Source organism: Mytilus trossulus, chromosome 5, assembly GCF_036588685.1.
Source record: "Mytilus trossulus isolate FHL-02 chromosome 5, PNRI_Mtr1.1.1.hap1, whole genome shotgun sequence".
NCBI lineage: Eukaryota > Metazoa > Mollusca > Bivalvia > Mytilida > Mytilidae > Mytilus > Mytilus trossulus.
This window is the reverse complement of record NC_086377.1, coordinates 7,818,416-7,832,750: the sequence shown is the minus strand read 5'-3', so window position 1 is coordinate 7,832,750 and position 14,335 is coordinate 7,818,416. Positions and strand designations below refer to the sequence as shown.

At 33.0% G+C, this 14,335-nt stretch overlaps 2 protein-coding genes across 2 annotated transcripts; both read right to left on the bottom strand.

The window, feature by feature from the left end:
* Positions 1-247: 247 nt before the first annotated feature.
* On the bottom strand, positions 248-5,932 carry LOC134718499 (myosin heavy chain, clone 203-like). Its single transcript, XM_063581074.1, has 5 exons — positions 5,556-5,932; positions 4,623-4,669; positions 3,097-3,375; positions 2,130-2,297; positions 248-1,101 (listed from the first exon to the last, which is right to left on the bottom strand). The coding sequence occupies exons 1-5, from the start codon at positions 5,836-5,838 to the stop codon at positions 775-777; spliced, it is 1,104 nt and encodes a 367-aa protein (XP_063437144.1). The 5' UTR covers positions 5,839-5,932; the 3' UTR covers positions 248-774.
* Positions 5,933-10,746: 4,814 nt separating this feature from the next.
* Positions 10,747-13,611, bottom strand: LOC134717552 (microtubule cross-linking factor 3-like). The gene is made up of 3 exons (XM_063580042.1): positions 13,296-13,611; positions 12,492-12,529; positions 10,747-11,514 (listed from the first exon to the last, which is right to left on the bottom strand). Exons 1-3 carry the CDS (start codon positions 13,579-13,581, stop codon positions 10,747-10,749), a joined length of 1,092 nt encoding a protein of 363 aa, XP_063436112.1. The 5' UTR covers positions 13,582-13,611.
* Positions 13,612-14,335: the final 724 nt, after the last annotated feature.

Here is a 14,335-nt window from a genome sequence, read left to right as displayed (position 1 = left end):
TCTGAACAATATTCTTTAGTTCTATGACGTCGGGTAACTCATTCCTTTTTCTGGTTCCCGATAAAATTCAAGCAACTAGTATTTGAAATATAAAAGTGAATCAAGACCATCTAAAAACGTTGGTATTTGAAGAAGAGAAATGTAGCCAAGACCGCCAACTTTTGGCTAACATTAGATAACACTAAAATAAAATGATAATAAAACAACAAAAAAACATTACAGATGTGTAAGTTAATCTTTATTATTATTGATAAAGGACATAATTTTAACTATTAGTTAAAGACTAATAAACAAGAATGTGTCCCCAGTACACGAATGCCCCACTCGCACTATCATTTCCCATGTTCAGTGGACCGTGACATTGGGGTTAAAACTCTAATTTGGCATTAAAATTAGAAAGATCATATCATAGGGAACATGTGTCCTAAGTTTGAAGTCGATTGGACTTCAACTTGATCAAAAACTACCTTGACAAAAACTTTAACCTGAAGCGGGACAGACGGATGGACGAACGGACGAACAGACGAACGGACCGGAAAACATAATGCCCCCTTCTATCGTAGGTGTAATAAAAAATTCAACAAAACTAGCAATGTTTTGATGAAAACTGTCGACACATAACATACATGTACAATTGTCATATTTCTTACAATTGTTGAGAACACGAATTTGTAGCTGTAAAAAAAAGGGAGAGAAGACGACTATAAAATAGTTCAGTAAAAGAAAACCATCTTTACAAATCCCTAAGGGTTGAAAGATTTTTCAATATTTGATTTAGTTCTTATATCGATTAGATTTTCCTTTTTTTCCATACGCATCTTTATGACTTTTTACGGAAGGTTTGCTTTTTTCAACACTCTTAACCAGATTCGGTATTGCAGGTCCTTGCGCTGACATCATCTTTATCAAGATATCTATCTTGTCTTCCAGTGTATTAAATCGCTTGGAGTTGTCTTTCTTCCCGCCCTCCATCTTGTTTTCCATCTCTTTAAAGCGTTCCAGCTGTTCTTTATTCCACTGGTCCATTATGCGTTTTTGTTCGTTATTGATCCGTGATAGGTTCTGTTTACTGGCTTGTAGGTAGTTCTGGAGTTTCCCTACCTATAAGAATACGCAATAATTTTAAAAAGTTGAAAAAAAAGTTTGATAGGAGTAACAAACGAGTTGCAAAAGTGATTTCTCGTGTTCTGTGTACATGCATTTAACTGTTTTAAAATTGAAATAAACTACCTCGTTGAAAAGTTACATTGCATGTAGTTTTTTAATATTTTTCATATTTTTAAATGCTTCGGAAACCTATTTATTTAAAGTCAATTTAAATCTCCTTTGAAAACAATTATAGCGAAAACTAAAGTAGAAATGGAGCGGTGTCATGTCAAATGCTCATTACATTATATCACACATCAAGCTTCAAATCATCCCGTCTATATAAAGAAGTAAAACAGAGAATGCAATCATTTTCAGTTAAATAAGAAAACAAATGTTTGTAAAAAACGACTTTGTCAACCATTCACAACACTTGTGAAAGTCGCATTAGTGTACTGTATGTACTATAGTCCTTGTGTCTCTTTTGATTGGACAGTGCACGTAAATTAAAGACAAGTGGACCATTATGATTGTCTGTCCTTTTGCAAATAAACCAAGGAGATGTGGTATGATTACAAAATGACGTAGATATATCTATTAGGTCTATAGGTCTTTGTTCTTCGTTGTTCACGCCATGCCAATTCAATGTGAGCTTTATAAAAGAAAAGGATAATTTGTTTTGTACTTTCCCTATCACAGATGAAATCGGATATGTTCCTTACGTCGTAACTACAATCCGTTTCCCGTTTTATGAATGTGAACTACCGAATTAGACTATTTATCGAATTACTTATAACATGAGCAACACGACGGGTGCCACATGTGAAGCAGGATCTGCTTACCCTTCCGGAGCACCTGAGATAACCCCTAGTTTTTTGGTTGGTTTCGTGTTGCTTATTCTAAAGTTTTCTATGTTGTGTCGTGTGTGCTGTTGTGTGCCTGTTTGTCTTTTTCATTTTTAGTCATAGCGTTTGCAGTTTTTTTTCGATTTATGAGTTTGATTGTCCGTCTGGTATCTTTCGTCTCTTGTATTTAGTAAATACCTGGTTTCTAAGTATCATTATTCTAGTATCCTTTTCACTGTTGTCGTCTTTCTGTTTCTTAACTTGTTTTTCTACAATGTCGAGCTGGCTTCTGTAGTAATCTAAATCCTTTTGCAAGTTGTTAACCTTTTCCTCCTTTTCGTCTAACGCTAACTGTAGGTCACGTACCTGAAACACACGTTTAATTTGTAACTTGATTAACTTGCGAATAAAAATGATTGTTGTTGGGTTATTGTCTCATTGGTTACATCTAAATACGTATACACAATAAGCCTGAGATTCTGGCGCACTGCTCGACAGTCGCCAAGAGGATAGATTAGGGTGCACGACTAACCATCAACATATTGTGTTGTTCTTCTTTCGTAAAATATCGCATACTGTTCTAAATAACCGAGCAAATTAATGAATGTTTGAAGTAATACAGATCAAACATGCCATAATGAGATAACGAAACCTTAGACCGAAGACTATTAAATTGTTTTTTGTAAAAGATGCGAATACTTAAGACGGACATTTTAAAACTGAAGATGAACGCGGTTCAAGTGAACCGGAATAGGGGTGTATTGTATGTTAATGAGGGGGTCGTTAATTAAGGACAAAAACGAAGGAAATAAGAAATCGTATATCCAGTCAGTGTTTTATATTCTATGAGCCCATATCCCTTATGACGACGGCCGAACCAATAATTTTCATTTGCTGCAACAAAGAAAACAAAGTCATATAAAACTTCATATTTTTTTTACACAGCTTAAATCTGTTCACTGGGTAATCAATCAAATTTCATTAAAGGCTATATATTTTATGCAAGTATCATACCTATTTATTCTATATTAAAACAGAAAACTCATATATGGTAGTGATTATAACGTGTTCTTCTAAATTTATTTCTTTGAATTTCGTTTTTTTACAATTATAGGAAATATTTGACATCAAACACGTGACGCGATAAATGATGAATTTTCAATACCTTTCTCATCAGTTCCCTGGTATTTGCACCGGTATTTATCCTGCGGAATATGTCGCCTTCCAATGCGTCGAAACTGTTCTCTAACAACCCCTTCCTGTTCTCCTCAAGGTCGATCTGTAGTTTGTGTATCTCTTTGTTCAGACATTCTATGTTATGTTCCTTGACGGTCAGTTCTGACTGGAGCTGCTTGTAGTTAGTTGTCATGTCAGACAGCTTCACTTTATACATCTGCTTTTCTTTATAAAGATGGAGTATTTCGTCTTCCCGGAAGTCACCAGACTGAAATAAATATATTTTCATGTTTTGTGTATTAGAAAGCTGCTGCCTAAAAGTAACAAAAAACACCTTGATATGAATAATGCGTTATTCCTTGACGAAAAGTTTACCCTTCCTGAGCACCTGATATCACCCTAAGTTTTAAGGGGGGTTCTTGTTGCTAAGTTTTAAGTTTTCCATGTTGTATCTTGTGCACTAATACATGTATTTGTCTGTTTGTCCTTTTCTTTTTAAGCCATGGTGTTGTCGTTTTGTTTTGGTTTTTTTTTTTTCGATTAATGCGTTTGAATTTTCCTCTTATATATTTCGCTAATAATTAATTCAACCTTTGAAAGGTCTACAATAGAAATAAGATGTAGTATGAGTGCCAATGAGACAACTCTCCATCCACGTCTCAATGTGTAAAAAGTAAACACTTATATGTCAAAGTAAGCCTGTAATTTAGTGGTTGTCGGTTTTTTTTAAGTGTTACATATTTGTTTTTCGTTCATTTTGTTGTACATTAATAAGGCCGTTAGTTTTTTCGTTGTTTTACATTGTTATATCGGGACCTTTTAAAGCTGACTATACGGTATGAGCTTTGGCCGTACGGTTACCTATATATAGTTGTTAATGTGATTATGTCTGTGTCATTTTGGTCTCTTGTGGACAGTTGTCGCATTGACAATCATACCACATCTTCATTTTTATATTCAACACGGATTCTTGGTTCACACCGCACAGCAAGCTATAAAGAGCTATAGAGAGCCCCAAAATCGCAATTGAAAACAATTCAAACAGGAAAACCAACGATCTAATCTGTGTATAAATAAACGAAAAACGCAAAACAAGACTGAAACAATTAATCAAGAAAGGGTGACACTTTAGCACTCGAACTAAAAAGGTAAATATTATAATCTAGCTAGCAACCCTAACAATTTCGTTTCGGGCAATACATTATAATTTGAAACGATTAAGAATAAAGAGATTGTTTTATTTAGAAAAGGTTATTAGACAGAATGTGTCAGACTATATACATCTCTATATTGAAATTATTAGCAACACACCAATTATACAAATTTATACTAAAAAATTACGCTTTGGCTGAGCAGTACAGCATTAATGCTTCATAAGATATAGACAAGATTTTTATTGACACCAAGTCTCGTATTTACGTTAATGGTATCATTGTTACATGTACTTAAATTTGTTGTTTTTTTTCGCTTTTCACGAGCCATCTAACTTGCTATAATAGTAATCATTCAACTTACCGTGCTATCACTGAACGAAGTCTCCTCTCTTGACATGGCTGTGTCCTCTGCAATATGAAATACATAATCTTATAAACGATGGTTTAATATCAAATATTTCTCAGAAGATCGATATTTTTTCTACATTTTTTTTTACATAACATATGAAATAGAGAATGGATATACGGAATGCATCAAAGAGACAAGAACCCGAGCACAGAGTTAAAATGACAGCCGAAGTCCAGCAATGGTTGAGAGATGCAATGCAATCATATGCTGTTTTTTTTTATTATTCAAAAACGCACAATAATAATTTACTATGAATGTTAAAAAAAATATTGCAGGAGAAAATAGAGAAAATATGCTGTACGATTCTGTCATCTTGACATGAAGATACAATTGAAATAAGCTCAATTAAAAGCAATAATTTGAATGTACAAATGAACAGCAAAAAAACTCACAAAAAAAAAACACCAAAAAAGCAAAAGAACAACGCTTTCATTATTGTTGTTCTTCGTCTCAAAGTCACTGTAAGAATTTTAACAAGAATCACTACAAATACAACCGTCATATAAAGAGCCGAGGATGTGGTATGATTGCCAATAAGACAGCTCTCCACAAGAGACCAAAACAGGCACATACACATACAGTGATTGATTGCTGCTTCTAACATAGATATATAAGTGCAAATGAGGCAACTAACTAGTACCCAAGTAACAATTATATAAATGTAACCATTGTAGGTTAAGATACGGTATTCAACACGAAGTTTAGGCTCTTACTGAACAGCAAGCTATAAAGGGGCCCAACAACTACTCGTGTAAAACCATTCAAACGGGAAAACCAACGATCTAAACAAAAAACTAGAAACGAGAAACACTTATGAACCACACAAAGAGACAACAACTACTGAACATCAGATTGCTGACTTAGAACAGTTGCTTTTTTACTCACCCGACGAATCTGTCTGTAGTATCTGATCTGCTATACGTTCGTTTCCGGTGGCATTCAACGATTCTACAAAAGAGGTGAAGGCTGTGCCGCCGACATTGATAAGCTTCTCCAGTAAGATGTTAATCTGAGTCATCTTTGATGGTGCTGAGAGAATGTTTGTCTTGTCCACAAGTGTTAGGATCTCATCTTCCATTAATTTGTCTACAACTTTAGACAAGCGGACGAGATTATTTTCGATAAAATCACAATTTTTCGTTATTTTCTTGGACAGACATGGATCCATTTTGAAAAAAACAAATTTCACTTCGATTTCAACTTCGTTCTGCAACAATTAAAACCTAAACTAAAGTAAACAAAGTGTTTCGAAAATTCTACTACAACTTGTGTGAAACTACGTTCTATACTAATTAAAATCTGAAATAAACGTCAAACAAAGTGTTTTAGCGCTGAGGACTTTTTTGTCAAATTTGGCAAATATCCTTTTTCATTAGCTAGATAACAATAAGCAGTTTGAGAATATTAATAAAGGAACTGAATGTTGTCCGGTTTGTAAAGGACATAGAACTCTTATTTTCTTTTGTGATGTTTTTCTATCAATTGTACCGTGCTTTGTCTTTAAATGTTATTATAATCTTTAATTATTCATTATTTAGTTTATTTGTTGTAAACTTGTCATAATAATGTCAAATTAACAAATTTTGAATACATTTATGAGTATTGAAAATGTTTGAGATGAACGGATAAGAAAGAAGAGAAAGTAAATTAGATTTGTGCACGAACGTTTTACTGGTAGAAGTATTTTAGTTGGCGTATTATGGTATACAATTTTGCTTCAAATTACATAAAAATTATATATCATGTGTAAATTAACTGCCGGGTGTTTATCAGAAAATTATTATTATAATGAACATATTAGATCGTTGGTTTTCCCGTTTGAATAGTTTTACACTCTTTCATTCTGCATTCACACTGCAATATTTTTGTTCTTTTTTCTTTTCTATGTGAAATTTTTACATCTATGTGGGGAGATGTGGTGTGAGTGCCAATGAGACAACTCTCCATCCAAATAACAATTTAAAAAAAAGGTAAACCATTACAGGTCAATATACGGCCTTGTTTTCCCATGTTTTCTTTTCACAACTTTTACTGAAAATCCTCCACAGATTACAAATTATTAAACCAAACCTTATTTAAAGATTGCAAAGGAATGATTGGTGGATTGTTGGTTGCCTAACGTCCAGTGAATAATATTTCATGCATGTTAAGGACGAGAACAAAAAACAATAAATTCAATAATGGTTCTGTACTATAGAGGCCATAATTGATAAAGGTCGGTGAAATTTTAACTGCTACTGGGATATAAAGGTAAATTGAATAGGGACACACATTTTGCCTAGCAAATTTAAAGGCCCTTCTACGATCCCCTTAAAGAGTCGTCGTATGGTAATCACACAGAGTGTACTCTATCTACACTAGGCATCATGTTTAATGTCCCTATGTTGATCGAACTGGTTGCGTACTTGTATACATTCCGTACCCCAAACGTACTGGGTGAAATTAGGATATTTTTGCCAATAGCGTATAAGGACAGGAGTTAAGCCAAATTAATTTGACAATTAAAACATATAATTCATCTAACAAACAACAACCGTTAGGTTCTCCTTATGATTAACATATTAACACTGTAATTGTGAAAAAACTACTTTAACAACCAGCATGTACTATAGTATTAATGAATACATGTAGGTGTTTTTATAATGGCCCTTTTATGTGTCCAAGGTCTGTAACAATAGTCGAGGAAGTCTGTAATGGCTCCAGGCAACGCCGAGGGCCAGTATAGACATCCGAGGCCATTATTACTGACCGAGGACATATAAAAAGGCCTTATAAAAACATCCAATGTTTAATACATTTATTCACCAACTGAACAACAGTGTATGTGTTGCTGCCAATTTGGTTTACTCTTCACTCTTTTAAAGACAGTTTAGTTTGAAAAAAAATATGTGTACTTCACCATGATAAAGCTTTTAAATATACCAAATATCCAAGATATTAAGTTGAAAGAAGTTATGTGTTGAAAACTGGATGAACAGTGATCCCTGTATATGGTTACTAAATAAAATAAAATACAAAAAGGTATTATACTCTTTACAACTTATTGTTATTAACTTTATCAAAGATCAACAAAGACCCTAACTTGGCTTAATACAGACAAACTGGGCATTAATACAGGTCCATTACAGAAAACAACAGGGCCATTACAGAAAAAAAACATGGTAATTACAGAAAAACAGGGCCATTACAGAAAATAAGTAATTTTTAATAACCAGCCATTAATGGCTATAATGGACTTAGTTGGTTGATAAATATCAATATGCCAATTTAACCGTAATACGTACGAGTAATACAATACATGTCAATAACATTATGGGTTTAAAGAAATATAAACCTAAAAGGAAATAAAATTAACATAGAAATTAGGAAAAATGGTATGATTGCAATTAGTTATCAAAGGCAACAGGATTATAATTTAGTACGCCAGACGCACGTTTCGTCTACATAGACTCATCAGTGACGCTCATATCAAAATATTTATTACGCCAAGCAAGTAAAAAAGTTGAAGAGCATATTAGACAACTAACAAATACAGAAGAAATCGGCTCACCTTACGAACGAATAGCAAAACAAATAGAAAAACCAATACAGTATATATATGTTTGAGTTGAGAATAATAAATGAATGAAATAATGAAAAGTATTGATGTGTTTACGAGGTCGTCCTTTGTAAGTCATCAGACCAGTCTACACAAAAATGAAATGTAGAAAAAAAATCACATTTGACAGTTGACCTCACAGATAAAAAACATAATTGCTTTGGTCAAGCCAAACACGAACTACCTAAGTAGTTGGATCGTGGCGGCGGTGGATATGCATAATTGCTCTATGGATATGGTTCACTGGCTCTGTGTTTGTTTCTTTGTGTCGTTATTCCTAAAAATGACGTCATAAAAATTGGCCTCACCTCGGGAGGCTACCTCTCAGGAGGCTACTTTTCCCCCATAAGATTAACATTAGCAAAAAGTCGTCAGAACCCCAACTATAACAAAATCAAAACAATACTTAAAAAGTAAGGAATGTTAATATAAAACTATTCTTTAATAAATAAATAAATAATAAACAAAATTTTACAACAATACAAACAGTAAAAGAAAAATAGAAAACTATAACAAACAAATAAACAAAAGAAACAAAGACAAGACAAACAACTAGATGAAATAAAACAATTGTTCCTGTATGTACATGTGTGTATTATAGATTATCGTTGATCATCTCAACGAGATTGATTTTCTCGCTTGAGCTGGTACAGCGAAAGTGAGAAAAGCAATCGAGTTGAGATGACCAATGATAATCTGTTTATCGCTTTTTTACCTATGAAGACGTTGTCAATTTCATGTCAATTTCGTTAGCAACGCCACGTGGCCTCCTTATTTTTTAGCGATAGTTTTTCCATCTCAAGCGAGAAGCATGATATGAAATTATCACAAAAAAGATCAATGGAAAAATGCACAAAATAGCGATAATGCACTTTACATTATCAGTACATGCTTGATATATGTGATATAAATATTGACCAAGTTCTAAATTTTGACTTTTCATTGTTCTGACATCTCTTCCGTAACCGTAAAAGAAAGCGCCATATTTAATTAACCTTATTGCTCGTTATCCAAAGAAAAGTTTTACAAATTTTAACGAAATCAATTCGAAGACTCCATATTACAGTTATTTCCCCTTCTGAATTTGACAAAAGTTATGTCAAATATCACATGAAGGGTGAGTAAAATCCTGGTAAAATTAATAAAAATGAAATTGAGGTCAGGGTAAAAGGATAATATCATCTTGTATGTTTTGACTTTTCAATGTTCCGAGATCTCGTGTGACACTCTTAAAGATATATTTACAAAGAACCAAATGCTTTCCTCATTGGACTGAAGATATTATCCAATTAGTTTAAAACAATCCAATAAAATCTTTTAGGAGTTATTGTTCCTGAAATGATTCAATTGTCAATTGATTATTTCACCAACATAGTACATGCTTACGCCATATTTATTTTTTTGCAAACTGTTGGTTGAAACATTGATAAATATCACCCGTAAATGACCTTGAGGAATCGGAAGAAGCCATTTTAGCCCTTGGAAAAGTACATAGAAACCAATACAACAGAAGCTCTTTATTAGTATCTTGTTCGAAACTATGTGAATGTTTAGTATTATATAGTAATTTTTTTTTGAATATGCATACATATTACATAAACCTATCAAAAGAGACTGGATGTGACCTTCACTTAACATGAAGTACCTAATATAACAATTATTACAGGGGGAAGTATACAGAAACCATATATTCGAAATAACATCAAAGAAGTGGCATTTATTTTTCAAGTAATTAACAAGCTCTATATATTAAACTGAACATAGACAGAAACAAATATAACAGTAATTCCTTAAACAACATTATTGGTGAAGGTATGTATGAATTTTTGAATAATAAAAAATAATACGCAAAAGGTGCAGAAAAGAGGGCAACAAATAAAGAATAGAGACCAATTATCAAAAATAACTAAGAAATAAATCCTTCAGGTCTTGCTCTATGCTCATTTTAACATGGGTAGGCATTATATTTGTCGATATTTTACACTGAACGTTAGCGAGGTGTAAAATGTGGTCAAATATAAGGCCTACCCATGTTAAAATGAGCATAGAGCATAATACGAAGGAATTATTTCGATTCTAATAGGACAAATACAGTAATTTATAAATCGAAGAGTACGAAAATACTGTAAAAATGTTTGGCTTTTCCCGTTTCCTCCCCGAGAAGTTTGTGCATTACTTTCCATATTTGATAAGTTTAAAAACTATGAGCAGGGTAAATATATGTTGTTTTATAAAATTATATAATAAAAATTTATGCTAGCTGCTTAAATGTATACATTTTAAAGGATAGCGATGGAAATAACGTTAATATACACAGTAGGTTCGTGCGCATGTGTTATAAGGACGTCATATTAGAATACAAAATATAGAATATTGTTTAAAAAAAATATATAATAAAGAAAAGGGGTATACAAATCGACTGGTAAAAAGTAGTTGGGGTCCATCCTTCTAGGCCCTCGATTATGTGGTCCATCATGCCTAACGACCAAACTTTTTATTGTACTTGTTTTGTTTTTGGTTTCTGGGAGATTTTATCGGATTGATTTCCAGTTGTCTCGGTGAATTTCTGTTAATTGTAAGTAGTTTGATTACATACTCCATTTTGTCGTCTATTTGATCAAATCTTTCATCGTGAATTTTCATATTGTTTTCCATATCTTTGCGGAGTTCTTCCGACATCTTCTCTCTTTCTTGACGCCCAGCTTGAAGATGTACTTGTAGTTTCCCAACATTATTACGGAGAGTCATAATATCTTTATCCTTTTCATCTACGGTTGCTTTAAGTTCTTCGATTTGGTCTTCTAATGTCGCGATCAAATTATTATAGTGTGTCGCCTCTTCGGTTAATAATTGAATTGTGGTAGTCTGCTCTTCCATTCTGCAAAGTAATCCTTCGGAATCAACTTGATCCCTTACATCGTTCGGAACCTCTTCCAGCGGACCATCAACCGCATCAATTCCAACATCTTTTCGGTCTTTAAACAACTTTGGTCTGGGCTCGACATGTTTGTCCTTTTCTTTGTCTCGCTTTTTAAGTTCGTCTTTTATATTTGAAGCTTTCTCTTCAACCTCTGCCAACTGACACCGTAACGAATTGATTTCCTCGTTCAAACTTTGTATATCCTCCGATTTGGTTTTATTATCAGTTTTGATCGTCTTATACTTAGTAGACAGTGCAGTGTACCTCATTTTGACCAATTCTCTCTCTTTAATTAATTGAATTATTTCTTCCTTCCGGTCATCAAACTACAACGCAGATAAAATTGTTTTTATTATTACATTATGAAAAAGATCACAAAAAAAGATCAATAATTTGATTAATACACAACAACCACGTTTTTGTGTTCGAATTCACGAAGTATCTACGACTGCGTACATTTTCAGAATAAATTTCAAAACAGCTGCTAATTCTTTTATGAAACTCGTAAAATTCAGGTTGTTGAATTAAATGTGTGATCTAAAATGTAAACTGCTGAACGCAAAAAAATAAAATGGCTCAAGGCGCCACTTGATCCCTAAACCTGGACAGTGGTGTAACAGCACAACACAAGAACAAACTAGACTCCGTGTTGAAGACTGTACTTTGACCTTTAATTGTTAACTTCTTGCACATTGTGACTTGGACACCACATCTTCTTAGTTCTATATACAGATTCTGGTGGTGTCCAAAATGTTTGACATTGCAGGGTATATATTTTTACATCCCTCATAACAAAAATCATAAAGCAAAGAGCTACGATTACTCGCAATTAATGTGAACTAAATTAAAGCAACGAATAACTAATAAAAAAGTCATGTATCGTAGACTTCACTATCATTCAGTACACATGCAATATCTGGATTTAGTTTAAAGACGTATCAAACTTCTAATAATAGTTTGTTCGCTTTACAGTTACTAAATGATACTATTCTTTATCTCGTTTTCTTTAAACCAAAATCTGCAGTATTTTAAACACGTGTTCAATATTCATGCTTTGTTGTTTATTGTTTACTATAAGGTGACAACTGATAAACTACGACAAGACAATTTATTTAGCTGCCGTATTTTCACATCATAACAGACCGAGAGTTTTTTTTTACGATTCTACGATATGTGTGCATAAAAAGTAATACAATCGTGCGTAGAAGACTAAAGCATTTGATATATGCATGCATTGTTTCAAGAATTGCATAAACATAATGGTTTAATCGTCATTCGTTTCAATTGACTTTAATATGCTTACCACATAAAATGTATCCTCTTCCTGTAATTGATTTTTATCTAAAATATAACAAACGAACATGTATAAGCGACGTCCACAATTACGTTTTTTGTTATTAAAACCATTCATGGGGTTATTTTTTAAATAACGAAACCAATCTTTGTGATTTAGTTAACAACATACTAGTATATACATTGTAGCTAATGAATATTCAGATATTGATGAAACGTGTAGTATTGCTTGGACAACGAAAATGCATTTATTTTTTTAGTTGTTTGACGTGTAAATAAATGTATCTGCTATCATTTTTATTTAATTAGGAGGGTATGCATGTGACTTATCCACATTTTCTACATTTGAAAATGCCTGTACCAAGTCAGGAATATGACAGTTCTTTCCATTCGTTTTTGATGCGTTTTGTTATTTGAATTTGCCATGTGATTATGGACTTTCCAAATAGTTTTCCTCTGAGTTCAGTATTTTTGTGATTTTACTTTTTACCTAAAAGAGAATAACGTACAAAAATTAAAGGCTAGAGAAAAATGAACTAAAAAAAATAACAAATAGACGAGATTCCTCAACTATACAAAGTCGTTAAAGAATGTTTGATGACAAAAGAGAAACCGCACACTTCACAAAATTTCCAATATTGTTATCTACAAATATATTTCAAAAGTTGAGTTATGATTGTCAATGAGCCAATTTTCCACCCGAGTTCAAAATGACGTGGATTTTTGTTGTTGTTATGATATTATCTAACTTGAGTGACATGAAAGTACCCAAATCCCAAACGCTTAAAGAACTTGTTGTCTTGATTATTCATACCTTTACGACAGCAAACATCAGTTTTCAGTATTTTGTCAGCCACGTGACCGTTCCCAGATATTTTCAGAGCTTCAATCAATGAATCAAATCCACCGCGCTTCATCAACAATTCTAGCAAAATATGACATTGAGTGTCCAGACTTTTTTCTGTTAGTATCTCCGCCTTTTCCTCCATACGTATAGAGTCCGTCTCGATTAACTTGTCCATTACTTTACTTAACTGAGTGATATTTTCCTTGAAGAAAACTAGATTTCTTTGTATACGTTTTGCAGACGGTGCATCCATTTCAGTTATTGTTCACTGCAGCAAATATTTCCCCTGTTCTCTTCTCTAGGTATCTAATACTTGTGACTTGAAACTAGTCTAACAGATATTCGTACTGAACTTCCGAGGACCTTTAACATTTCATAATTGTCTTTGATGTATTGTTTTAAAAATTGTTTGGCTTTAAATGTGTGCGTGTGTATATACATGAAATTGAATTGAAATTGTTAAAAAATGAATTTTAAAAATAAAGACTAATTTGTAGCAAATTAAATTATTGCATTGTCATATGAAATTGGAAAAACCGCAGGAGGCGTAAGACACGTGACCTATTGTCATTTCAAATGATAAAGGAAGAAAAATACGAATACAAAGTATACTGTTCTGCATTATTACAAACACTTGTATTATAACTAAAATAGAATAATTACAGTAGTTTCTAGTTACTAGTTGATAAAATGTTAGAGAACTATAAATAAACGGTAAAGTAGGGTTAATGTCACTGTGACTCAACCCTAACGACATGCACTTTTATTTTAAAAACATAAGAGTCTCCAATAACAGACCGGTGTTTGTACAGACTTTACGTTCATCATGTGAATCATTATCTATTTACCCTTCCGCGGAGTACCTGAGATCACCCCCGTTTGTGTTTAATTATCTATGTTGTCTCTTGTGTACTACTATTTGTATGTTTGTGTCTTTCTGGTTTTTTTTGCCATGAGGTGTCAGTTTATTTTTTATCTATGAGTTTGACTGTCCTTCTGATTTCATT

Coding starts and splice junctions, on each gene's coding strand:
- LOC134718499 (XM_063581074.1), bottom strand. CDS start 5,838: ATGGATCCATGTCTGTCCAAGAAAATAACGAAAAATTGTGATTTTATC. Junction 3,376..4,622: donor CTTCGTTCAGTGATAGCACG/GTAAGTTGAATG, acceptor TATTTATTTCAG/TCTGGTGACTTCCGGGAAGA. Junction 2,298..3,096: donor CCAGGGAACTGATGAGAAAG/GTATTGAAAATT, acceptor CGTGTGTTTCAG/GTACGTGACCTACAGTTAGC.
- LOC134717552 (XM_063580042.1), bottom strand. CDS start 13,581: ATGGATGCACCGTCTGCAAAACGTATACAAAGAAATCTAGTTTTCTTC. Junction 12,530..13,295: donor TGATGTTTGCTGTCGTAAAG/GTATGAATAATC, acceptor GTTATATTTTAG/ATAAAAATCAATTACAGGAA. Junction 11,515..12,491: donor AAGAGGATACATTTTATGTG/GTAAGCATATTA, acceptor TCTGCGTTGTAG/TTTGATGACCGGAAGGAAGA.